This window comes from Varroa jacobsoni, unplaced genomic scaffold (genome assembly GCF_002532875.2).
Source record: "Varroa jacobsoni isolate VJ856 unplaced genomic scaffold, vjacob_1.0 scaffold_914, whole genome shotgun sequence".
Lineage (NCBI taxonomy): Eukaryota > Metazoa > Arthropoda > Arachnida > Mesostigmata > Varroidae > Varroa > Varroa jacobsoni.
Window position 1 is genome coordinate 317,643 of NW_019213816.1, and position 24,577 is coordinate 342,219.

The 24,577-nt window shown below is 47.3% G+C and overlaps 1 protein-coding gene and 1 long non-coding RNA gene across 3 annotated transcripts in view; one reads left to right on the plus strand and one right to left on the minus strand.

Annotated features, from left to right (window-relative positions):
- Positions 1 to 24,577, plus strand: part of LOC111264928 (uncharacterized) — a 154,036-nt gene that overhangs the window by 125,451 nt on the left and 4,008 nt on the right. For both annotated transcript variants that reach the window (XM_086970254.1, XM_086970255.1), the window contains exons 4-7: positions 1,696 to 1,938; positions 7,871 to 8,112; positions 15,347 to 15,557; positions 15,934 to 16,863. In XM_086970254.1, coding sequence (XP_086826380.1) covers positions 1,696 to 1,938; positions 7,871 to 8,112; positions 15,347 to 15,557; positions 15,934 to 16,454 — 1,217 coding nt within the window. In that variant the 3' untranslated portion in view covers positions 16,455 to 16,863. The remainder of the gene's footprint in view (positions 1 to 1,695; positions 1,939 to 7,870; positions 8,113 to 15,346; positions 15,558 to 15,933; positions 16,864 to 24,577) is intronic.
- LOC147752884 (uncharacterized) lies at positions 1,870 to 24,447 on the minus strand. Its single transcript, XR_015312867.1, has 3 exons — positions 24,285 to 24,447; positions 23,775 to 23,866; positions 1,870 to 1,942 (listed from the first exon to the last, which is right to left on the minus strand). It is a non-coding gene; the product is annotated as an uncharacterized LOC147752884 (long non-coding RNA).

The window sequence follows — 24,577 nt, forward strand, 5'->3', positions numbered from 1 at the left end:
TGTTCTTCGCGTTCGTGCCCTCTCAACTCTTTCGAGTTGCTCCACTCGACGGCACTCTAAACCGGCGGCGGCAATGGCGCGGTAAAGGTAGCAGCAGCAACTTCTCTCCCGTTCGCTGTGCCGACTCTGATCCGGCGCGCATCGTTCCACCACTTGAAACCCAATTTATTTACATTCATGTCCCCGGGCAGCCAAGCGACCAAGCTTTGGCCGGCTGCTGCTTCTGCTGCAAACATCAGATTCCACCATGTTCGCATCTCTACCCCGCCCCGCCCCGGTCCGCCCCGCCGGTCTTGGCCTTCTCTTTCCGCGCGTACCTCGTCGATTCTATAGCGCTGATCGAGCATCCAGTTGCCTATAGAGCGTCGTTCTACCCTTTCTTTACCGTATTCGACTATGTCGCTGCTTTGTTGAGCTTTCTCGCGGGCGCTCTTGCACACTATAACACGACCACTTCAAATGATACGCGCCCCTCGGCATCTCTAGTAGAAGTCTACACCTAGAACCACTACTATAGAACTGGCAGCAGCCTTTCATGTCCATGTGTCATGCGCGTTTCCACCCCTCCCTACAATTCGTTTCTCTTCAAACATCAACAACAACGACTTTTGTTTACAAATAATGACAGTTTCATGTACCAACCAACGGTAATGGCGGCGAGGCTAGTAGTTCATTCGCTTGAGCGCAGCTTTTCTCACTCTAGTCGTTTTCCTACAGCTCCATTACCAGGCTGAGCCTCAATATTTAGCAGTTCTACCGCTAACATTTATCTCGTATATACTTTTGTCCTTTAGGACTACACCATTGTCGTTTTCAGGAAGGCCACTGAATAGAGCTGATCAACAGGCCAACTCAGCCTCAGCAAACTAGTCTAGAGCTTCGTACGGATCGCGCTTGCCCTCTCATAAGGGAAAGATTGTAGCAGTTTGATAGCCCGAGTCAATATTTGACTCAAACTATTACGTTAGCATTAATCGGTATTTAAAATTGAATCAAGTAACCCTATTGATAGGAACACGCGCCTATACCCTTTTGATCCGTCTACAACGTTTGCTGTAGACGAAAGGATGACCCCAGTGTAGCTATAGCCTACCGACAACAATGTAATAGACATACAGATACGTACACTCGTGCGCCCATGTAGTATTCAGTCTACAGCTTCTGTAAGGCAGAAACGGGTAGATTCTTAGCGGTTGGGGTGGCCCTTAACAGGGCTTATATGTGCGACCGTCTGCAGAATGTGCAGGAAGGTACAAAGTGCGTATTCATGTTGTTGTGATGTGAGTCGGGCTTCGTTGTCGCGAGGACATTGCTCTTCAACGCTCGGTCCAGAGTTATATGGAAGGAACGACGCAGTTCACGGCTCAATGTCTTATAATTTTCTGATTGTATTGTTGCAGATTACAGCTAGAGATCCATTATTGTATGTTTATGCTAACTTAGAACTCTCAAACTCCCTTATTGCCCTAAAAGCCTCCGTTGGGAACTTGCATAGACTGTACCCAACTATACCATAGAAACTTGCAACGTAACTGTACTCGAAATAATGGAAACCGACAAAGACACACCATTGTTTATTTAAATTTACCTATTTGCTGAAATGTGAAGATCGCACCTTAGGTGACGCCATTGGCAGGGTTTTATAAATTTTAATTGAAATATTTTTAACTTGACCATGTTGTTCGTTGTTTTCAGACGTTGTGTCAGTGGGCGGCGTATCGTGCGGCGCTAACGGTGGAACCGACTGGCCTTCGGGAGGAGGAGCGTACCCCGGGGGCAGCGGTCCCGGAAGGCCGTTCGCACCATTTGGCGGCATCCTGGCGGCACCCGCTCCGCCGCCGCCGGCCACTTCACCTTCCAGCCACTTTTCCAGCGAATCTCGCGATAATAACAGTGTATCCAATCCCAACAACCCGATCTCCAGACCGACCTCGCCAGGTACCTATAATAATATATCATTATCACATACTTTATTATTTTAGCTAGTAGCTCGAATTCGGTTTCTCTGAAAATCTCTCTGTGGAGATTTTTTCTAACCGTAATTTACTCTCTGCTTTGTTTTTGTGTTTTATTTATATTAGTTAGTCGTAAGAAATTGTGCTTCACCTGTTGGCTTGCTGCAATGTGAAGCTTAATCTCATTTTCATATAATATACGTATACGTTCGATAGTTTGAGGTGATGTATAACCGACATTTGCCACTGATCTGTATCGACGGCTCCACATCGTGTGGGCAGCCTTCCTGTGCTTCGCTGATTTATCTGCTATGTTTAGTATTTACAAGACATCCCCCCATATCTATATGCCTTACTCTTTTCTTCTTTCTCCTTGCCCCCTGCCCCTTCCTCGCAGACACACTCTCTCTCGATATATATACCTTCCCCCCCTCCTTTCTTAAGTTGAAAGAAGACCGTTAATAATAGGCTCGCTGTCCATCATCATTAGCACCATCATTACTAAGCTATTTGCCGTTTGACAATACGACGGCGACAGTGGCGAGAGGAACAAGGGGCAGCGAAAAGTGTAAGAGGAGCAAAGTGGCGGGGAAGAAGTACGAGGGTGACGGGGACGATGAGTTAGCATCGAGATAAAGAGACGTTTCAACTCGATCAGTGTTAGTATTTGCCGCTTCTGACGGTAAAGACACGCACTCTCTAGCCTTCGACACTATAGAAAACAACGGGAATTACAATCGTTCAAGCTCGGTACATCCTTTTCGATGTAACAACCAATGCTTTGTTAAGCGCGGACGAAGAGCAGGAGGATAGGGGGTGATGTAGTCGTTTAGCTGCGTTGTTCGCATTGATCTGTTAACGGGATCTCCTACCACTGAGTAGTATGCGAATCGCTATAGTGGATTTGTACTGGTTCGGCGCATACGAAGCATGTTAACTACCGCGTGATACCCTAATTTCTAAACGGGCTCGTTTTCTGAGCCTCGATCAACGCGCTTACCCAGTCACTAGCCTCCCTCCGTCGCTCATCCACTGACTCACTGCGGGGTTTGTTCTCATAGAATGTAGACATTATTTGCATCTCGTCAGACAACGCCCACTCTGAAAGTAGCAAGTTCTATTGTACCGCCGTTAGATACAACACCGAGACGCCTTGATATACCAGGCGTGTATCGGCTATAGCGCTCCGAGCCAATACGAGCGTTGTCGTCAACGGTACCGCTCACCGTTGTACTGTACCGTAACGCTTCGATAAAATACAGCTATATGAGTTCGTCTAGGTACGTATTTTACATGGCGGCCTATAGACATTGAGTGGGAATAGGTTGCGGTACTTCGAAACTATGCGAATCTGCAGCCAATCAGTTGGCGAGAGGAGGCGAGCTCAACTAGTTCGAATTTGGAATATTGTAAATTCCTAGCTTGTCTTGCCAATCCGCGGTAAAGTTAGCTCGTGTTGTCAACTATCCGCACTAACGCTAATAAGAGCAATCTCATTAAGAAGCGGCGATACCTCGATCGTTCTATTAGCCAGCTCGTGCCTTCGCCTATGTGGCTTCGAATATACGATAGCGGCCAAAGTTGGCACGGTGTACCCATAGAACAGTAATTATGTTCGTCATTGGTATGCCTAAATACCTTCACAATAGCGCTGTACTAGGAGCGACGTCGTAGCGGCTAGAAGTCAAGAGAGAGAATCTTGGGGGTAACGCGAGAATGCAAGCGGCGCTCATAGGAATGCGAACGAGTACGACTGCCCTATTAGGTCGGCAACAGGCGACGCACCACTATCTATGCAAATAATCAGTCTACTTCGGCTATTCAGGCTTTAAGAAGCTGTCAAATCAACCGCTCCTCAAAAGCTCAGCCAGACTAAAAAGAGAAGCACCGATAAATGCAATTACGCTCGACTGACGCGATATGGTATAGGACTAACCTAATTGTTTATAGTTGAGATAGGTTCTCTGTTAATTTGCCTATGATGGTGGGCAAGTGGCCTTGCCGAAACAGAGCCACGGCATCGGCTAAACTACTGTTTCCAAGACCGCATCGTTCCGATACAGAAGCGTGTGTACACCGAGAATTTATAAGGACTTTTTTGGCTTAGCCCTGATCATTTCGTCGATCGCTGCGGGCTTTGGGCTGATTTGTCCACAACTCCTTGGTCAAAATCCAGTCCGCATAACGCTGAGCGACGGTTAAGTGATGGTGGTAGTAAGTAGCTTACGAACCTACCAGTATACTCGCATTTAGTCATCCAGAGCTGCGTGCCTCTTCATTGACTCCTGCTCCTAAATTCAGCTTTCTTTCTCTCAGAAGGGAGCTGGGCCGATCAGCAGGCTAGTTGCCGGATAGGCGACCTGCTTGTTGGGTGTTCGAGTTGCAAATGTTCGCTGCGGTTCGCCAGCCGGAGAAAATGGTGGCTGGTCTCGTGCGGTGGTCTGCTTATTTTGTTGCTGCTGCTGCTGCTCGCTGGAGCAGACCACAGCAGAAGCAGCAGCAGCAATGAACCGGCGGTCTATCTGTCTGTCGTGGGTCGGTCGGTCATGGGGAACCTTCTGCTGCATAAGGCCACACTCATTTCCGCTTCGTCTTTAATTGAACCGGAAGGCACGTTCACCGACCGCCTAACCCCTCCAGCTTGATCACGGTTATCCCTACAGGCTCATACCGAAGGGCCGAGGAGCTGAGTCTGGGGGGATGGGGGGAGGGCATAGGAGGCGATCTTGCCAAAGGGGCGTCCGTTCACTCTACTGCTCCACTTCATCTGCCTGATTCTGGCTTTAGCGGGGCAGCACTCAGCCACTTCCACTTTTGGTGCTTCCGTTGCTGTTGCCAACATGCCGCTGCCCGAATGTCCTCGTTGCTTCGACCTCGATCTAAGAAGACTACTCAAAATATCGCTACTTCAGCATCGACATGAGTAATAGTCGCTGCAGGCATAATCGTGTTTGTAAAACGGTTATTACTTGATCGTAGTGAATATAATTTATTGTGTTTTTACATTTCCCTTAAAGGTATTAACTTATGCTATTAAGAGCGAACAATCGTACTAAATAATACACCAAATGTTAACTCGGACTTATCGATCAAACGGATACAAAATGATAATAATATCGGCGTGAATGACTCGTTCATTAAAAATGTCCCAGTCTGGTCTGTGCTCTATCTCCGTGCGCATGGCCGTGACGTTCGACTATTCCGCCGAAATGAAGGAACGTCGGGTATATAATAATACAGCAATCAACAGACACGTACTCCGTGCATTATGGTACAAACAACAGACAATACAGGACTTAAGATGTCCTATCTGCCGGTGCTAGCGAAGAGCGGCGGCCGACTGCGTTTATTGCCAGCCGTGCTGCATATTGGCCTGATTTGAATCGCTGCGTTAGACATTTGCAGTTGGGCATGAGGTACAGATAGCCTTACGTATTATGACAAGGAGACGCAGGGGAGGCAGCAGCGGCCTAGAACGAGGAGATGGAAGTGAGTCGAAGAAGCGCGACAGAAACAACTGAGAGTCAGCAACCGACAACATATACATCATCATTCTCAGCGAGTTAACAAGCTGATGTAGCTGCAACTGTATCTTCGTCGTCACCCTGCAAGAAGAAAAAGGGGAAGAGGATGCAGCCTGTATACACTGCCATAACCTAAACAGGACCTACAGAAGCAGCAGGACGCTGTAGCAGTGGTCGTTCCCGTCCATTGGGGATAAAGTAAACGAATTGGCGATCAAGTTAAATAGCAGCGGCTAGTTCGATTTTTACGCCACACCTCACACAGATTATTCCTTTCCGCCCCCGTCAGGAGAACTGAACTTGACGCATTTCGTTCTCTTCTCATGTTGGAAGTTGCGCATTACTAAAACAGTTTAGATTTTTTTTATTTCCTGTCGGCGCCAGATACCACGCAGGTTTAATGATGCCCAAAGTAGTTCACGAGCCTTAGAACCCGTTCATAAGCGTCACTGAAATTCTTGCCTTTGTCAAACTTCTATGAACAGCGTACAGCTTAAAAAATAGTCTATAGAAAAGGGAAAAGAAGGGTAACTATTCAAGGCAGCGCCAACGGAGTAACCAGTTGACGCATAGAAATAATAAAAGACATTAGACCATTTTATGTAAAACCAAGTCTATGTAATTTATTGATAGCTACTTGTTACCGTTCGGTAGCTAGTACACTGTACAGTTCAGCTGCCATCTGAAAATAAACTACGCCATTACGAAGGAACTTAACTTAGGATTCCCAGTCTACAACTACTAACTGTCCGTCTATTTTTCCCCATATGCTTCCATCAACTTTTCCCGTTTTTGTCCCGCGAACAGAGTCGTTGTTCGGACGTCGTGAGCACAAGCGTCTACCAAAATGCAATAAATTTCGAATTAGTCAGCGGAAACTTCGTCGTATCAAGTTAATATCCCATATCGTGGTTGATAAAACGGTTTGAAAATGTTAACAGCAGGCAGGTAGGTAGGATGTCCGTTACAACAGGACGGCTCAGCTAAAAGATGACAATGAAGTCAAATGAAGCAGGTCTCAGCAGCATAAACTGTCCGGTTTATACAGTCAATGAAATGAGCGGATGGACGTACCGAACTGTAAATTGTCCAAATCTATCATTTGGATCCAAATATGTACAGAGGGCACGGCGGTCAATAACATGATAGGTCAATCCTGTCATGTAGACGCTGCTTGTGCTGCTGTTCGAGACAGTTAATGGCTGAGCTTTTTCGAGTAAGCAAGCGACGACAGTGAAGGCCTGCTTGTGATCGTTCTCGTGAGCGTGGCCAAGGGGCTACGAGGCCACGAATTGTCGACGCTGTTGGTGTGAACACGGCCAAGCCCGCAGGCGGATTCTGGATGTCGAGTGTTTGCAACTTGAGTATTCGGTCCGATTCGACAAACCTCTTCGCTCTATGGCACAAAAGAGCGTCACAATAACAAACAGAGGGGGAGCTCCTGAACCTTGAGAATGGGCAACAACACATTGTATGTTGTCCTTTAAGGATTCGAGCTGCTGTCGGTGGCAAATTCCGGCGAAAGAACTGAGGATAGCAGTTTCGAAGACGAGCGTCCACTATTCGATAGGTTAGATGATGAGACGGGATCGCAAACGAGGGGGTATTGGACAGTGTGTGCGTGTGTCTCTATGTACTTAGTTATGCAAGCCCCAGCGCTCGCTGCCTAGCGTCCATGCGCTGCTTTTCTGCATTACCACGATCTAACAAACCGATTGTTTCGATCGAACTATATTTAAAAATATTGAACCCGTGATACTACCTAGACTACTTAGAACTTGAGAACAATCAGCAATCAGCTGTTGTCGACGAACAATAAGCTTGCCATTCAGATGGCTGAGCGCGCGGATGGTGACACACCTATAGTCCAATCAATGACTAGGTCTAGAGGCAAGCAAAGCAATCGGGTCTCGTGTGTATCTTTGAGGCTGCATGGTGTACACGTATACATAATATATGTCGTTGATCGCTGAACGCATAAATTCGAGAGTAAACTTAGATATCGATCGATGCCGGCTGATATCCGTATCAGTGCCATGGTCGGATTCCGTGCTGGCTAATGAGTCCATAAATCACATACAGTTATACTCATCAGCGAGCTGCCGTCACTACTACCATGCCCAGTTTTAACCCCAGTTTAGATAGTTTTCAGTAGTTCTTATAGGGAAACGCATAATAATATACTGCGGATCTATACGTCGACAGTAGTTAACTTTCATACTTCGATAATGCGATGCAAGGTGATACATTTAACCGAAGTTAAATATAAGTTCACAGCAAAGCAGAAAAGCAAGTGATTTTATGTCGGTTCTATGTTCGCGGTTCAGAGGGATAGAGAAATCCTTGCTAGCCATTTAAGCGCGCTAAAGCTTATTATATATTGCGTTGCAGGTTCAACGGCGGAGCGTACCTCGCCAGCGACATCCCCAACCTCGAAGGGTTGTAACGGACCACCGCTGGCAACCCTCAATACAAACCACGATTCATCGTCACTACCGCTAAACCTTCTACGCTACAATTGTAGTGCAGCTGCGGTCGCCGTGGCTGCCGCAGCTGCCCAGGATCTCTGTCTATCTGAACGCCTCGCTGAACTTCGACAAGGACTTGTTGGCCTCAGTCAAAATTCTTTACAGGTATATGCGTAATTATTATTGTCGTATATCGACAATCTGAGTATTGACAGTATCTCCATGTTTAAGAATATGCAATAGAATTGAAATGATTTCCAGAGGTATGCTTCTGGCATACGTTGAGCATTGAGTAGCACAAATCAAGTGCTACCATCATCGTAGTGCTTCGAGGTGCGCCAAAGACGTTTATAAAACACCATCAAAACAGCTGATTGGTGCATTTCAGTTTTAATGATACGGTTCTTGTCACAACGGCAGTACGTGCCGCAGTAGCGTCCTATATGTCAGTGTTATAACGGAACTTGAGCGGTATCGATAACGACTTGTCAGACTTTGTCTGATATAGCTGTTTATACGTAGTGATGTTGCTTGTCATCGCTCCTCGAAGCTGGTCGCTTCCCTGCGATCGGCCTGACGGCAACGATCACGTCAGACGCTGCCGCAATCCTGCACGCTTCTTCGCTGATAACTGACTAGTAATCTCTTGTGCTCACTCGAACTGGCGTTGAGATATCATCCTGTTGCCAAACGCCAACTGTTACCGTCTGATTGCCACCTATAACACATCGATGCTGTGTGGGCCTGCCTGATCTGTCTCGTTGACTACTGACTGATTGTTTTGCTGATCACCTACGCTGGACATTTCGCACTCTGCTGTGGTAGGCGGCCAACGACAGATGATGATGGCGGCACCGGCAACTGGTGTCGATGTGATCTCGTCTAATGACATCGCCACTGTCGGCTGGTCTACAGATATTCCTCTTCGGTCGGCGATGTTCGTTACCTTGATGATGATAGCACTAATGCAAATGGTGACTGGGACGATGACCGACAAACACTAGCTGAAGAGTGAGTTCACGTTCTCACTGCCTTTGCCGATAGATCATGGCACCCGTTGTTTGAAAAATCAGAGGCAGCTTCAACGTCGTCGTAGCCAGTTGGGCGTTCTCTTGCGGCTGCATCTACGCAGGCGGTAACGCCAATGATGATAACGATTGTCGTTGTTATCAGCCGCTGTTTAGATGGTCACTGTCCACGGCAGATTCTGAACGCGTTCGTTTAGCCAGTCGCGTCTTTCTCACTCTTTCGTTCCTACTCCTTCTTATCATTACGGCCACAGAACAATAACAACAGCAGTTTCTGGTAGACGAACATTGATGCGCGGTACCTCTCTGTAGCACAATTGCACCATTTCTATCGCGACCACCGCCTCGATCCGCGACATATGGAATCATATTCTTTCTCTTTCCATTCCCCTATTGCTGTTCCCGCTCCTCCCACAGTCCGTTCGTTTTTGCTGCTTCTTCCTATCGTTGCTGTTGTTTTTTGCCATGCTCATTGTTGTCAGTTGATGAAGAAGCTCGCCGAACAGGGTAAGCTACAGCTCATCTTCAGCTAGCGAAAATCGCCGACGGCATGCTACAGCCTTCGTTGCTTGGCACCGTCTTGCGCAACACAGTGAATAAATGCCGCTTTCAACTAACCAATATCTATCTGCCACAAAAATGGGAACCATTTTTAAATGAGTACCGACAATCATGGTAGCTGTTCAATATCGCAAACGAGTAAGTGACGCCCTCGCGGCTCATGGCGGCCATCTAAAACAACGATGACGACGACGGCAGTGCAGATGTCAGCGCGATGGTGGAAGCGCATTAGATACAAACACACACGTATGGAGAGATGGTTCTGAGCTTCTTTCGGTGACAATGCCAGGGTGGCGATTGATATTTGTGTTCATAATGATGGCGTTATTGGGTGCGTGCGTGCGTGCGTGCGTGCGCGCGCGCGTGCGTGCGTGTATGTGTATGCGTCTGTGCTATATATCAAAGAGATAAGAGGAACGAAAACACAGAACCGAAAAAGCACAGAAGTTACGGCCACTGTTGCTTCCAATGCGTGGTGCGGTCATGGTTCAACGCAGGCTCAGTCAACTGACGCTGAGCAAGGCGAAGTACTGAGTGACCGAATGTGTGTGACTAAGGCTAAAGGGTTCGCTTGTTACGCACTGCCTTACGTTCCGTGGGTCCAAGTCGTCAGCGTGCAGACGACAACGGCCGCCGCCGTCACCATAACGACAACAACAACAACAAAAACCTATCTCCTGTCGGCAGGAAGCAATTTTTCTTCTCATCAACCATGCGCCACATACAAAGTAAACGACCTGCTACCATTTCTTTACTATCACTATTACAGCGACCACTACATATAGACACCCACACTGTGTTACTGTTGTTGTCGACGTATAAAAGACAATACAATGACGCCGTGATGTTAAACCATAACAATGGCCGTGCTGATTATTCTTATGACGGCTATGGCAAGGTGGGATATGATCATTACAGCTTGGCAGTCCAAAGTTGATCCGAAGATCTCTTCATGAAGCGCTTCTTCTGCAGACCGCTATTTGCGTCGATTCTAATACGACAGGACAGAATATGGCACCACGGCTACGAGAGTGGGTGGCGGATGAGAGGCAGCACCAGCGAAAGAAACAGACGTGTCGTATCGTATCGTAGTTCTCTGTGCGAATTGTTTTGTTGTTATAGGGATAGTTATGGTGGCCAGCTAAGCAGTCAGTGAGTGAGTCAGAAACTGTTGCCGCTGACTGCCCTCGGTACCGTCGCCTTCATCCCTTCTGCTGAGCTGATACTTCTGCTTTGAGTATTCTGCCCCCGATGTGGAATGATTATGAAAGATATAGCTCGTTCTTCCCTAACTTGTCTTCGTGTATATTCTACAACGTGTTAGAGCCTCTGTGAAAAAGGTTCAATATTTTTTTTTAACACCACTGTATCAGCAGCTGAGTAATTTCACGGAAGACTTTGACAAACTGGTTGTTTCGTGTGAATTTGTAAAAATGAAAACCAGGTTAAGACGACACATAAAACAGCTGGATAGACACCAAAGTAAGTGAAGTCAATAACGTTTGTAGGTGCAACAAAGCTAGCCAGTTTGCGTGATCATCCCGTAAAATGATTGTTTAAATAGGCATGCATACCTACCTATTCGTTTCCTAAAGGGCGACAAGCGACCTGAAGAATGACTTGGAGAGCATTTTTAAGAATTACCATCATCATCAGCGACGGCAGCTGCGTCGTCAGGGCGTTGTTATTATCGTTGGGTTGCTTTGTTTCTTTCTCACCTCTAACCCTCGTCCCCGTCCCGCTCATTTCGCTATTTCATGACTATATTCTAGCCATCTGGGCAAAAACAACGACGACGACAACAACAACGCTCATGCTGATGGTCACACAATCGAAATTAATGAAAATTGTTACAGCTCTAGTACACTTGCGTCTTTTTGCGATAACTGTAGAAACCAGTGAGGTGATCCGCCCATAAAAAAAAAAAGAAATTTTAATGGCAGTATAGATGTTTTTTTTGATGCAGAATTGGTTGATTCAGCCTTCCTAAGTAGGTTACGAATATTGTCTCGCATTGAGGTTTTGTTGTTTTGACTTACCGCCACTCACAAAAAGCTAAACAGAATAGTGCACAACGGGTAAGACGTTCCTCTATACACGGTACGTGTACTACGATTTCGAGCAACTTTCTATGTATTAAATGAACCCTTTGGTTTTTCTTATCGCCCTGCTCTTTTACGGAGCGCACACAGCAAAGACTGAAAGACGGAATATGGGCTAGTGGGTTGATTGGAAGAGAAGTTGAATTGGTGCAAGTATCTCTAAATCTGTTGCAAACACCTTCTGCAGCGGCAGCGGCAATGGTCGTGTCGCCGTCGCTAAAAGCGGATCTACCATCTCCGGCGTTGTGCGTTCTCCCCCAGCGTGGCCCCAGCATGCTCGTTTCCCCTGCTGCCCCTTTTCGGCTGGTTTTTCCTTTTTGCTAATTAAAACTGGATTAGAGACGCTACCTCTGCTAAAGCCTGACAATGCTTCTCTTCTTGTTCCTCTTTACCCTGGAGAGCGGTCTCATCTGTTTGTTCCCTGTATTGTACTGACGACGACTACTGCTGCTGCTGTCGGTGCGGCGCTAGATGCCAGCGGCAACGAGTTTCACGGGTCTGGCCGACCCAACCCGACTCGACCCGGCCATGCACAACGCCGAGCTGAGCAGTAGTAGCTGTGGCGGTGATGGCGGCAGCGGCAGTAACTCTCGACTAAATGCAAAAAACCGCCATCGGCGCTTCCGCTATGGCAGAGTAACGCGAGTTACCAAATCCAAGGCGAAGGCACAAACAGTAACGGTAGGTGGTAACGGTAGTTCGCCAGGCAGACAGGCAAGCAATAGGACGGCCTCGCTGTCAGCGACCGGCCAATGGTGCAAAGTTCTTGCTCTCAAACTTTGTGAGAGCGTCGTGCATCGAGGCGCAGAAGTGCCGCTAGCAGGAGCAGGTCCAACTAGATGATATCAACGCATAACATTAGGACGAACGGACGAGCTCACTGGCAGACAGACGGGGCAGTAGCTGGGGGCATCGACATTGCCTGGCTCGAATTTTGCCTCTTGGCCTGCTCTGTTCGTTCGTTCAGAAATGTCGTTGTGCGGAGTTCATGCGTCAGTATTGCTTACAATATATTAAAAAACACGATACAAGCAAATAAAGGTGCGAGAAAGCAACGGTTGGCAGTTATTTTCGTTAGCCAACGCTTCAGTATCTGAGGTGTCATTAATGGGTGAATTCTCGCCAAGGGGAACACTTTGTATAATAATATAAAGGCTGAGTAGGGAAGGCTGAATAATGAGCAGTTTACGAATCATCGACAAGCTAGCATTGATCGGGACTGACTAAAAAACACGCATTACAGTATTTTCATCTTACAATTATTATATTGCGGCTTTAAGAGGAAAGTGCACTTATAAACGAGTTCTTGGTAAATGCGTTTTCTTAACTCAGTTAAGCGCCGAAATCAGTGCTTTTTGATCAATCTTGGCCGAGTCCTATGCAAAGATATGAGGAGCTGTTGCGGTCCTCTGAAGCTGCTATTTATTGCCTCATCTGGAGTTCCGTCGGTATCCTTCATCTAGGCTAAATGACAAGCAGGACAGTGGCGAGACTAGCCTTTTTCATAACCAAGTAGCATTAGTCTGACTGGGACTATGTGGCTAGGGGTAAGACTGGCATTCTGTGCTCTGAAGCGTGGCGTTGTGCTGTGTTACGCTATCATAGACGATTTCCCTTTCCATTAGTTTTCTACGCAGTGATGTTGCTCTTTCACAATGGTCATGTACCAAATGATCGTCACCTCTGACCCCTTTCTCATAAACTGAAGGACGACGCCTGATCAAAAGCTAGTCTAGAACACAGAACAGAGGGAAGCAGATTAGGGAAGAATTGACGGGGCTGATAATGCAATCTGTAGTGGCGAGCATTTACGGCCAGCACCGTCGTGATTACACCGACGTATTGATATATTACGTACACCTACTTTCCGTCACCCGCCGTGTAGGCTGAGTGTAAGCACACTTTGACACTGCCACTACCGCACCGCGAGACGACCACACTACTCATTAGAGGCTCGCGGCTTCGAGGCGCACTCTGGCATCTTTTCCTCGTCCTTCGCTGTCGCCTCTCTGGCGGCTGTGTTCCAAACGGTCGTCGGTGGGTCGGTCGTTTGTGCGGAGGTACGGGGAATGGGGCAGCTGGTCGATGGTGGTCGGTCGCCGACATGGCGGCAGTCGTTGTGGTGGCGAGCTGCCAACGCTCGCGCGCGTGAGACGGACGGCGCGAATCGGGTACAATTGCTGCTTTTGCGAGCAGCAATTGGCAACGTGGCCGACCTGCTGCTGCCACTGCCGCGGTGACGTCGTCTGTAGGCGGCGGTTTCCTTTTTCTCATTGCGAGCAGTTGTAGTGGTGGTAGCAGCGGCCTTCCGGCCTTCAGCCAACCACTTGCCCGACCGCCCTCCCAACCGCACGGTAGACCGCACGCGCGGGCACCCAGCCACCGCAAGAAAGCCAGCGAAACCGTTTCGGTGGCGCCCTCTAACGCTTCCTCTACTAACTAAGAGTTGTCCCACAAATATCTCCTAAATCCAAGATGCTCGTAAAACTGACTCTTCCTCCTGAACAACTCGCAACCACCGCTGCTACTGCCGTCAACCCCAGAAAGCCGTGGGCCGGGGGCCAAGCCTCTGCCTTCAAAGCATTTTTGCTCGAGGGAGATCTGGTCTAAAAGCGGCCACTGTAGCAGACTCGAATCGACTCGTCATCATCTGGTCATACTAACACGGCTCATTGCAAGCGAGCTAACCAATACGGCGGCGGAGGAACGATGTAGTTGAACAACAGGACAAAGAGGAGGGACAGCATGGGCTAGCGGGACTCGTTACGATTACAATTTTAAATAAGAAAAATCAAAGTGCTTCCCAGCAGTCCCTTCATTCTTTTAAAACCAACAGATCCGATATTTATTTCTTCAGCCTTAGCCACCACCGCCTGTCCTCTCTTTGAGCCCGAAAAATATACCTCTAGTCGTCAGTGAGTCGGTCCACCTGCTGCTGTCTGCCGCCGACGATGAAGAAAGAGGAAAGATCTTCACTGGATGATTCGACAATACTAGGGTCTATTGCAAACAAGTGTCTGTTCTTGACAGTCTTAGAAGAAGTAATAGCGGCAGCAGCAGCACCATCGTCATCATCATTATCAGCTTCCAACATAAACAAAACCAGTGGCAACGGTGGAGGCTGCGCGAATTACCTTTCCCCCAACTCACATGAATTTCGAATGGCATTCGCTATACGCTTGCCTAACTTTAGAAGCAGAGCTTTTCCCTAAAACAAGGGCGCGTGCCATACGTCTGCTTTTCTGTCCCCGCAATACGAATGCAAACTCTACCAATTCAGCGGAGCATTCAAGTCTGTGTGCGATGTCACTGATGTCCCGCTACGAGCGCTGGACTCCCGTTGCGCCTCAGCGGGCGATCCTGAAGCCTGTGCTTGCTTTGGGCAAAGAAGAAAACCTCTTCATTCCCCATACGACGCTCATAATACGAGACGCAGTTGATGAGAAATAAGGAGCGTATCCGTAGATGGAACGCAAAGCAAAGTACCAAAACAACACTCATTTTACAAGTTTGAAGTAGAACGAGCTGCTCTTATTTTGATTTTGATTTTACCCGCCTAATTAGGTTACGTGTGAGTTTTACTATATGATCGTATGAAAAATTGACTATAATCAACCAGATAGTTAATAGTTTCAGTCGTGTAATGTACATATATACGGGTTATCATGTTTTTATCGTGTTACGTTATTTCCTTGTGCTCCTTTACAGAGTAATCCGGTAATATCGAGCCAGGCTGCAGCAATGAGTACGCTACTATCGCAGAATCCGTACGCAGCCGCCTATGCTAACTTTCTACATAACCATTACCAGCAGCAGCAACAACAGCAGCAACAACAACAACAACAACAACAACACGCCCAACAGCAGCAAAACGGGGGTTCTGGCCTATATCCTACTCATCCTGCATTACTCTATCCCGGTAAATGGAATTATGGTGCAATAGCCGCATTTTCTACGTCCTGGCTCCATAACAATATGTAGACCAATCTAGCTGAGTTTGTTAATCTAGATCTTTATTAACATGAAAGTAAGTCTCTGTATAGTTTCCAAAGGTCACAACTACTCTGCGCGTTCTGTTAACTCCTTATCGCCTTTATTTGTTCCAAATGGCAGCTGAAGTTTTGCAGCTTCTCTGCCAAGTGGATAGAAAGCGCAGTGCTAAAGAAACTCTATCTCGATCAGAATGTGAAAGCGCAGAGAGGCAAGATCACTAAGCTCTGTAAGCTATCCTTATTTCTACATAGCTTCCCTAATTTACTCCTGTTCGGTTGTTATTTGTCTGCTTATCGCTTAAGGTCTCTATGGTGCAGCGTTGGCGCCACACGGCTCAACGGCATTTCACATACCAAGCTTAAACAGCAACCATCCACTGGGTCGTAACAAACAACAGCCAGGATCACGATCTTCATCACCACCGCGTCCGGCAAGCGTCCAGCCGTCAAGTCCAAACCCAAGTTCGCAGGATTCGCGCGCAAGTTCGCGATCGCCTCCATGTTCGCCCATGCGCGCCCGTTCGCCGCCCGTGTCAGTCGTCGACGACTACGACGATGACGGTGGCTGTGGCGGAGGCGGCGGTGCAATATCTGATTGCGACCAACAACGTGAACGCGATATCTCAGAACCTCCGAGCTCACCGGGAACTTCTTCCCATAAAGAACACCACCTCGATGAAAAAGAGGATCCACCCTGTGAGCTTAAGGACGAAACGTATAGGAATAAAAGGCGTAGTTCTGGGGATGAGAACAGTGATTCTGAAGACGAAACCGGATCGAAAAAGAAAAAAGACGACGAGAAAACCCTCTGGAGGCCGTACTGAATCCTTTTTGCAATATGGGACGATCGTGTCATGGACTAGTGCGAAGGTCGGCAACAATTCATTAAAACTATATATTAATCTCACCTCATCAAAGGTTCTCTTGTGAAACCACAATAGCAAAACATTTCTAGACGAGCGACCAATCGGTACAAACACGGACCATAACAAAAGCTCCACCGGTGTCAACATAGAAGGGTCGCGCGGTGACAGTTTCGCTTTGTGGACGCAACGAAGTCGTCAGCATTATCAGCCGAAATCAGCGATTGGGGAAACGGTCCTATTTTTCAACGCTGCAGCAGTGGTCGTAGGGCACCCGTTCGTGTCCATTTAGATATTGGCCGAAGGGGGGATCTCGTTCATGGACATCACCCTGAGAACACGCGACGCTCAACGCAGCAATTCAATGATGGTGAGTAACAACAGTACAATTTAATTAGTCAATTTTTCAGATACCATCAGTAACTGGAGTAGTTCATCTTAGGTCTTGGGACCTCTTAAAAATCTTCGATAATCATATCATAGTGTAATGTTGTGCCAAGTTCCTATATCGGGCTTTGTATGTATGTCCTTATCGTCATATGCTATTATATGCTTGCTTTAGTAACGTGGATCTGGATGCGTTGAGGATCTGGATAACGTTGAGGATGTCTGACATGAACGGCAACCCTCAAAGGGCTTTTGTGGATCTGCAAATTTCTGTCACGATTATAGTTATTAGGATCGCTTATGTGATAATGTTCCTTAATTATGAATCAGTTTACTAAGAGTCATTATTTGCCGTGCGCTTAGTGGGGCTACGCTTAAGGGCAAAATGGTCATCTTAACGGACATGTTGCCGACTGGGTCATGTTCCAAGTAAACAGGCGACCAAGTGATCACCTGCCTACCTGGATATAGATGAAGAGGCAGCTGCATGCAGAACGGCTTCTGTAAGCTGTTCAACGGTTCGGAACAACAGGAAATATTTACATATCTCAAATAGCCGGCACAGGACACAGTCTGAGCGAGGAGTCGATAATTGAGCTACTGTTAGTTTTAATCATCATAAGTCGATCCACGGTGGCCCTTTATCTCGTGATGCTTAATATCCGCATTGATTAAATTATGGCCGATGAATCGCCGTGTACGCTACTGCTACTGTGGATCATTGCTGATGCATGCTTTAAGTTCGCCTATTGTGCATGCTGTGTCGTATGTGCGTGTATGTGTTGCATCAAGACCGGCTAAATGTACCCGCCGTCAATGAACGACCACCAGCCGTCACTAAGCGCTACTCTATAGCTTGGTTATTTGATGTCATGAAAGATGTCGTTCCGAAGGTAGAGAAAATAGAGTTGGAGTAACAGGCTGTTGAACGGTCACTCGACGGCGGGTACTCACTAGTGGCGGCTCCTTCTAATGCACTACTATTAGCATACATTTATTCATCGGCCTAGCAGTCGTGGCCTTTACTGCAATGTTTCGACCTGCAGTCGACACACATCAAACCTAGGACTCGTTTTACCCCCTCCCCCATTTTGCACAAGAAAAGTGGACACATCCCGGTGAGCGAATGTGCACTGACAAGCCATCATCAGGGGCACTACGGTTTACATGAGTGTCTGTGTGCACATATACAGGATGTCCCTTAACAGCAGTCTTTCCAGTCTGCCGCTAAGGCGAAGGGGCGTCTTTCACAATATGCCATCATGAAAAAAACACGACGTTCAGCTCTTTCTTGTATGCAATTCTACGGCTATACATGTCTCGAGAACAGGTGCATTTTTATTAATAGACAGATAAGATGTGTATACTCTTGTAGTCTCGAGTCACGGAACTTTTTCATTTGTTTGTAAATACTCTTAGAAGCGAACATATGTCAAGGGGCAAACGATGCCTGTGATTCGTATGGCTTTATGTCTGTGGTGTATCAGTTACTGAAATAAGTACATAACCCAACTATTAGTTGTTAACCGTTCATAACGATCTAACTAGGGCGATCTTTTTGATTCACTGTGACATTATGTCATCTGTGACCTGACCGTTACTATATTACATCGATAGGCTGAACATGTCCATGAGAATCTACTTGAACTAAATCTCGACCTCGTTCGCCCTTAGCCGAGCGACCACCAAATTCTTTTATGCGGAACGTCGGGTACAAAACGCTGCCATGACATTCTCTCTTGCAAGCATCGAATTCTGTATGTAATTCTCCTCGAGCCTTTTTCACAGAGGGAGCGTCGCACATACGCCTAAATACAAGCGGTGGGACATTTCGCTGGAAATCGTGAAGCCATCGCCCAGGTCTGTCGGGGATGATGTGGGGGGTTTGGATGGCGGCCACCCGCCAGCCCCATCGACCTCTCCCCTAAAGGCGCAGCCCCTCCTGCAACTGCATCCCCCGACTCGTATGTCCTCTCGTCGGCAGCCGTTCTCCTTGCGTAGCACTTCTGAGCTGTCGCTCTATCAGTGGCCACCACCACTGCCACCTCACCATCACCCCACTGAAATCCCTCTCTATATCGCTCTTCGCTGTCGTTTTCCTTCTCACCATCCCCCGCTTCATGTGTCTTGCTACGACAGGGTCTCCGGGGCTGCTCTACCCTGTCGAGGGTGTTTAACCCCAATAAATGAAATCTTTCCGAGGCCACACGCGCACTCGAAGCCAACCATCCAGCAGCCGTCGCCGACCCACAACCACCCTTCCCGCTTTCGTTACACAACCGCCACACCATCGCCATTGGTGAAGCCTTAGAGGGATCGAAAGAGAGCGCTTCGTTCGGGAGCCGGGCGGTCAGGCAAGCAGTAGGTAGCAGTTCGGAAGCGCAGCCGGATAGTAGCGGCGTAGTCGCTCAACACGGACGGTGCAAGCGATGCCTTCGCAGCAGGCAATGCCTGAGTCTGGACCCAAGAGCGAAATGCGAGGAACACTCAGGCACAGCCCAGCCAAGTTGGCGCTGATCGCCCGAGCGTGGAGCAGTCCATACAAATACCACCACCACCACCACCACCGCCGCCGTCGCCGCCGCCGCCGCCGCCGCCGCTGCAGCCGTGCCCGTCGCTACGGCGGCTGTGGCGGCCACGACGGTGCCATATGAAGCATATCGCTGCTTTGATGGGGTCGACCATGTGGAGATGGGATATGGGAGTTATATATTGGGGGAAGGATATGTATACCAGGGGAGTACCAGGAGGAAGGCGGCGGATGATCGCTAGCGACTGCATAAAGACTGGAGAAAACCGAGTGGTCGCTGGGCTCCGGTCTGGGGTACGGCTAGGATGAAGATGGGGAGGGTCATGGGGAGGGGGGAATGTGCCAGAGAGGATTGGGTGGCTGTGGGTGTTCGCCCGTCTATGGAGTAAGTTGACAGGCTTTGCCTAGGCTGTAGTTTCTCCCTGTCCGCCTACTTTCTCCATGACTGCTGCTTAGATCTGCAGAGGGTTAGTGCAAGGGTCGAGGGTTTCACCCGACACCGCACAGGCGTGTGCATACGTGCGAGCACACATGCACAGTCACACTCTCACAGGGTAGCGATATGCCAATTGGACGGATGAGGTTTTGTGTGCACTGTACAGAGCAACGGAGGCAGTGAGCAAGCGAGAGAAAATAAGCGAGAGAATTCGAGAATCTACTAGTGGAGGGTTTGTTAGGAATCGTTAAGACGATATGTTTGCTACTGCTGGCAACTACATATATACGTGTATGCGTGTGTGTGTATGTGTCTGGGTCTGGGTAAAAGCGACGAGGGACTCGAGTCGCGGAACCCAAGTGATCGTTGGTCACGCGGTCGCTGCCGGTACCAGCGGCAATCACAAGTAACGGACACAACAACAACAGGCGATTACAATCGGAGATAGCAGATTCATTGTGTGCAGAATACCAGCGGTGCGCAGCCCACTGTCCATATTTAGGGAATTAAGACGCGATACAGTCTGACTAATCTGAAAAGGCTTCGTGCTCATTTGATATTGAGGGACACCTACCCTTCAGGACAAACAGATCGAACACGATAAGTGGATAGGCACCCGTACATATTATAAACACACTTGTCTCTTATATGGCCAGGGATGGTCGATATGGCGTGCATCTATCTATATACTGTCGCTATGCGGGTCAAAATCGTATGTCCTTTTTAACCGTCCTATGATGTAGAAAGTACCGCCTTAACTTACCAATTATGTAGTGTATAGTTAATTTCTAGTCCTAGTACCAGGTCGGAAAACCTCTTTGTGTCGTAAAGCTTAAAATGTACATTGATTATATTAATCAAGCTTTTGGGCTTCTACATGTTGTCAAGCTTCTTCACTAGCCGTATGTGTTAACAGGCGCTAAAAGTAATCTCACATTTTTAAACCGATTCATCTGAATAATAGCTGATAGGAGGTGTAGTACGACAAGCGTATTGATTCAAAAGAATACGATAGTCTAGCGTAGTTGGCAGGCCTGGTTCCAGGTGAAGTTTCGATAGATCAGACAAGCGCAATAGAAGGCTTGGTTGAATAAGCTACGGCGTACAGTTAAATGCCTGTATATATATAGTTGCAGCTAAAGATCTACATCTGCTCTCCATTTGAGTCCTATGCATAGAGAACCACTGACTTTGTTAGGTTTTCTCCCGCAAATTGGCTCGATTCATCACCTCGACAGAGTGGAACAGCAACATAGCCCAGGATCCTAGCAGGACCAGTATGTGCATACTCGAACATACATCAGGAGCGTTCGGTTGCTGTGGCTTCGATGTGCTCTCCGTAGGAACCTTACAATGCTCCCTAAACTCGCGCTTTGCTGATAATAAATAGATATAATATGAACGAGCGCGAATTGGAATCATTACGAATGCATTAGAAAGCCAATATCTCCTTTTTGGCTACCCCTCCCTCCCTCCCGCATCATTCACCAATGGGGTCTACCCATGAGCCGTAGGTACTGTGCTCGGGCGGCAGCCACGGGGGTCGTCGTGATCCTTGCACTCACGGGATACCGACTGATTGTCGGTTAGTGTGCTTTTTTTCTATTACATCGAAAGAAGATACGAGGTGCTTGCATATGTGTCCCTGCAGTCGGGTAGATCGGATGTCGACTCGAGCCTAGAGCGTTGCTTGCTGTGTTTAATGAGGCCGTAATAACACGAGAGAACGCAGTTGTGAAATGTCCGTTTGCCTGCGTGTGTGCGTTCATTACCCGCAGCGAACAAGCAACAAGCCGACACAGACAAGCACAAATTTCCTGCCCACCCCAGTTGTCGAACAAAAACATCAGAAATACCCCAAGAGAACATTCTAATTAAAATAGGACCACTTTTCAGTATCTAGTTCTCGATCATTATTTGTTAGATGATACCTATTTCTATTGGATATTTTGTTTAGATTACTTTTTTGAACTACAACCTTAAATTTCTATTTAAACTTAAAGACCTTTACGTACCTTGTTCAATGAACGTATCGTATTCGATGGTATAAACGTTTATTAATTATCGTATTGCTTCGGCTCAGAAGGAGCCCAAACCATAGTCTGATTTATTATCTCTAATCAACACAAAGATTCCTTCTTGCCCCGCAGTGATCGATTTCTGTCTTTTTTATCCGAGTTTCATAGCAGCTTCAGCGATAGCCATATTTGACCACATAGACGGTCGACTGCAAAATCTCTAAGCAGACAACTGAATTTCAGTCTTAATCAGCTTGGCCTTCTATTGGGAAGACTTGCTTTGAAGCAGTTAGCTGGTCTGATTGGGCGGAGAAAAAAGCGATCCGAGGCAGATCCTTTGTGTCGTGCCTTCGCGTCGCTGGGTGTGAAATTTTCCTTGCCGCTAGTTTTCGGGTCCGACCGACCACCTAAGACACCAGATTGGATCGTATTAATAGCAGTGACGAGAATTTCAGCGGTAGTGGCAGACTGCGACAGTATTAACCTTCAATTGAGATGTCAATGTCACGTGTCAGTCGGTCTGTCGCCTACTCGCTTGGTACCCCACAAGAGCCAGCCAGCCGTCAACACCCTCAACAGTTTTCACACCCGCAAACGTTCACTGGATTCATGGGGGCTCGACGTTGAGCACTTGAAAACATCCTGAGGTGTTCTAAATGTGCGGACTGAAGATGTGCGAGACACCTCTTGCGGAAAGAATTAAGGACGATCGATAAGGTCCATATAATCTCTACCTTCACTACTGTCTACGTGTCAGGCAAGGGTGATCTGTTTGTAAAAAGCGTGTAGACATTAGATGCAGGGATTAAAAGAAGAACTTACATTGGCCGTTGGGTCGTTTGTCCAATGCTCTGCTGATTCGCTACCACTGGAACAAGGGCGTGTGTACAAATGAGATCCCATATGCATTGATGCCAGCATGCCGAAGGCCCTGGATTGAAGTGCTCAGCGCTAGTGGCTGGCTTTGCAAAGCGGAAGGACAAGAAAGGACAGCGTAAAAAAGAGAGCGAGAGGGAACAACATTTTCTTCGTCGGTCGTATTCCTGTTATCATGTGACGTGTCTGCTAATCATACGCGAATGTTTGGAACCGGTACGTCGTCGCCTTTTGGCGCTTGGAGTATCTTTTTTTTTTGGAAAATGTAAATTATCCTCCAAAGGGAACCTGCTAACCCCTAACTGCCATTACATGTGTATGTTGTAGGAGGACAAGTTTCTACAGGTTTCATCACATGTCGGGTATAACCAGGGGTACGCATTAGCATGTACGCATGTAGCATTAGGGGCACGCATGTCAAGTCAACATGAAGGAGACGTATCACATACGTAATTCAGAGTCTGAATTGTGATTTGATGGCGCAGCAAACAAGATGACCCAGCAGAGATGTTAGCAGACAGTTACATCAGTGAGAAGTGGAAGCTATTAGAACATCGGTAGCAGTAGGAGGGAGAGTATTTCCTTTCTTGCTTTGAGTTTACGAAAGATGTTCTTTACATCAGCTCTCCTAGAGCTGCTACCCCTCTGGCGAGAAACCATACGCTACGACAATGGATGATGCTGTCCTCTGATGAAGAGGATTATCAGATTAGCTAACGGCGCGAAATAGCACATCGAACACGACAAACATATTACTATGTACGTGATAATAGTAGGTGCTCTAGATAGACGAATACTGCTGAATGTGCATCATTCCCTTCAGCAGGACGGCTAGACGATAGACCACATTAGGCCGGTCCTTGTGTTTCTCTTAAGGTGTGCAACACCAATCTCTGAGCCAGAAGACGATTAGGCGGGATAGGATTCCTGTGGTTAGTTGACAGCTAAAAGTGAAGACTTAATAACGTGGGAATATTTCCTTATCTCGTTACCTGCACAATGTGCACGCGATAGGACAACGCTTTAATACTTACCCATTGAGGCTGAAGATCGATTCCGCGGAACAGATCAGCCTTGTCCAATTCCGACAGTTCTTATTCTTGTCTGCTATTTGCCGCAGGCAAGGCTAAATTGAAAAACATTAGTGGACGCGAATAGTTAGTATGTAAGGAAACAGTCTGCGTAAATAATAACCTTTTAATAGCTCTATTCTCACTTCGTGTTTAACGGAATACTGAAAATCGTCAGCGGCTTATTATGTTTTCTTTATAGATTAGGAGATTTCAGCTTTAATTACTAAATGAGGACCTATGTAGCGTGGGACTTTAGTGTATGTGTGCGGTCAACTTTGGCATGACGGCCCGAAATGCTCTGCATTGAAAAGGTTTTAGTGAATAGTGGCGTAACGACTTCTATGAATACTCGGTCCCTATCTGCTGTTAGCTAGATTTTTGCTACTTCGTCTGTGTTGTCGATCTTTTGTCGTTGTTGATGGCGATGTCAGTCGTTATAATCACGGCGTAAAAAACGGTTTTTCAACTTACTTATCTATCGTGATTATTTTCGTCGTTGCCTTTTTGTGTGAAGCCTCAAGGTTTCAATTGTGGTGGTAAAGTCCTGCTGCCGCTGATGCTGTTAAAGTCGCTGTCGAAGGGGTAAGTAGTAAGATATTGCTAGCTACAGTCAACGAATTACCTCTTAATGTAATTGGCGTAACTTGCTAATCTACCAGCGATCGTCTGTCGGCTTGTCTGCGTAACAATCATCAGCGTCGGTAGCACCCTTACCGTGATGACTAGCACACGTAGTAGTTGTTGTTCTAAGTGGACGTAACAGT